The 2439-nt window shown below is 33.1% G+C and overlaps 1 protein-coding gene across 2 annotated transcripts in view; it reads left to right on the top strand.

The window, feature by feature from the left end:
• PIAS2 (protein inhibitor of activated STAT 2) overlaps window positions 1-2439 on the top strand; it is a 73792-nt gene that overhangs the window by 52771 nt on the left and 18582 nt on the right. For both annotated transcript variants that reach the window (XM_019652721.1, XM_019652720.1), the window contains exon 9: window positions 381-541. In XM_019652721.1, coding sequence (XP_019508266.1) covers window positions 381-541 — 161 coding nt within the window. The remainder of the gene's footprint in view (window positions 1-380; window positions 542-2439) is intronic.

The following is a 2439-nucleotide window of genomic DNA, read 5'->3' as shown; positions in this document are numbered from 1 at the left end:
AGAGTCATGGGACGTGGAGTATAGTGTGGGAGTGGAGTCAAGGGAATTGTAATAGATATGTATGATATTGGGGGGGAGTGGGGCGGCGGATTGGGGGAGGGGAGTTGTCACTTCAAGGGATAAAAAGTATAACTAGTGCACTGTGTTGTACAGCTGAAACTAATTCTAAAAAATATTTCATAATAATTTTAAAAAATTATAGGGCGATCAATGAATACTAATAAAATATACAGCGATCTTGATGGAAATTCTGGTTTGAATTTCTTTTTCATGTTGATCTTCTTATATGACTTCTTCAGACTTTTATGACTGACTTTTCCCTTTGAGGCTTTGTTCTCCTTTCTGATATGGTTCCCCATGTTTTCTTCCCTGTCCTGTAGTTAGGGAAAATGAGGTTGACAATCCCATGCCGTGCAGTGACTTGTACACATCTGCAGTGTTTTGATGCGGCCCTTTATCTGCAAATGAATGAGAAAAAGCCCACCTGGATATGTCCTGTGTGTGACAAAAAAGCTGCCTATGAAAGTTTAATTTTAGATGGGTAAGTATACCCCAATCTAAATGTTAGCTGTGTCTCCATTCATACAGCCTCACATAAATTCTACCTGAGCATAAAGTCCAGATGTTTGTGTGTTTTCTGCTTTATACTTACTTATACTCAATCTTATTTTTAAATTGTGGTTAGTGGCCCTTTTGTCTTTATGATTTGTGTTGGGGGCAAGAGGGTGAGTGGTTTCCTTTTCCTTTTGCTTCCCAAGATCATATTTCGAAGCCTATAGGCAAGAGGGAAAGTCCATTTAGTGATGTCATTTTGCTTACCTAGAACTTCTTGAAGAGCAGCTGGGGTCTATGCAGAAACACAGAGCAAGTAATAGGATAGGTAGAATTGTGTTATGCAGCTGGTAAGTTCAAAACCAGAATTCACATCCAGGTTTTTCTGACTCAAGTTCAAACTCTTAAGCATTATCTCTCGTTTCATATTGCATATGTCAGAATTATGGAAAATGATATGAACCATCAAAAGTGAAGTACCTTTTTTGAATAACACTTTTTAAAAATTGGCTATATCATCCATGTACCACTATAAGATCTAGAAAATATAGTTAATGAGATTAAAATAAAATCACTAGCATCTCATCCTATGCTGATGATTTTGTTATTGATGTATTAAAAAGATTGCAGTCATACTTTACAGAATGACTTGTCTGTACATATGATTTTCTCTCAATGTAGAGTGAAAAATATCCTAGATCTTTAAAGATACCTGTACAACATTTTTTGTTTAAAGTTTTAAGAGTATTACTGTAGAAAGGAATGAGACATTGAAAAGCAAATGGCACTTTTTACTTTTCTCTTTATAATCTTTTACTTTACTGGCTTTTTACTTTAAAAAACTTAAACTTATTTTGAAATAATTTCAAACTTACAGAGAAGTTGTAACAGTAGCACAAAGAAGCTCTCATGTAACTTTGACCCAGGTGTGTCAGTTGTTAACATTCTGTTGTATTTGTTTTATCGCATTCCCTTCTAATACATGTGTATATACATTTTTGGTGTGTGCGTGTATGTAGAGAGAAAGAGACGATTATTACTATTTTCAGAATTCTTTTGAGCCATTTGAGAATAAGTTGCATATGTCATGCCCATTAATATTTTAGGGTGTGTTTCCTAAGTACTTGATATTCCATTCTATGGGTTTACTACTAATCATTTCAACATTTTTTTTGTTATTGCCTGTATTGTTTGCTTCTGCTTTTTCTGTTTTAAGTTGCCTTGTGATGTGAACATTTTTGAAACTTGTGTGTGTGGATGTCTATGAATTTTTCCTTAAGTTCTTAGAAATTACAGTGCTGAATCAAAGAAAATATGTAATTTTAAGTCTTTTACTATTATTAAGATGCTTCCCAGAAGGAGTCAACTATTTTACTTCTTTATAGGAAGTCATTTTACTCCTGCCAGTAGAGTATTAAAAGCCTACTACTTCTCAGTCTTCTTAACAATCTTATAAAAAATTTTATTTATATCAAATCTATCTCTAAGTAGTTCATTTTTTTGATGTGGTATTTTTTTTTTAAATTTCTGGTTGCGTATAGAAATATAGTTGATTTTAGTATATTGCTCTTATACCTTGAAACCTTACTAAACTCATTTTGTAGTTCTAGTTACTTTATTGTAGATAATATGGTATATTCTATAGACAGTGGTGGTGTTTATGAGTAAAGTCAGTTTTATTTCATTCTAACCTGGTTGCCTTTTATTTCTTTGCTGTCCTGAACTGACTAGTTTATTAACATTATGACTTACATTCAAATGTTAAACTTGCTTTTTGGGGATAAACCCCACTGGGTTTTCTTACCCTTTTTATTTTATTTTATTTATTTATTTTTTTAAAGATTTTTATTGGGGAATTGGGGGGAGGGGAACAGACAAGTTGCTGTC

Source organism: Hipposideros armiger, unplaced genomic scaffold (assembly GCF_001890085.2).
Source record: "Hipposideros armiger isolate ML-2016 unplaced genomic scaffold, ASM189008v1 scaffold_186, whole genome shotgun sequence".
Lineage (NCBI taxonomy): Eukaryota > Metazoa > Chordata > Mammalia > Chiroptera > Hipposideridae > Hipposideros > Hipposideros armiger.
This window is presented reverse-complemented; position numbering and strand designations above follow the sequence as displayed.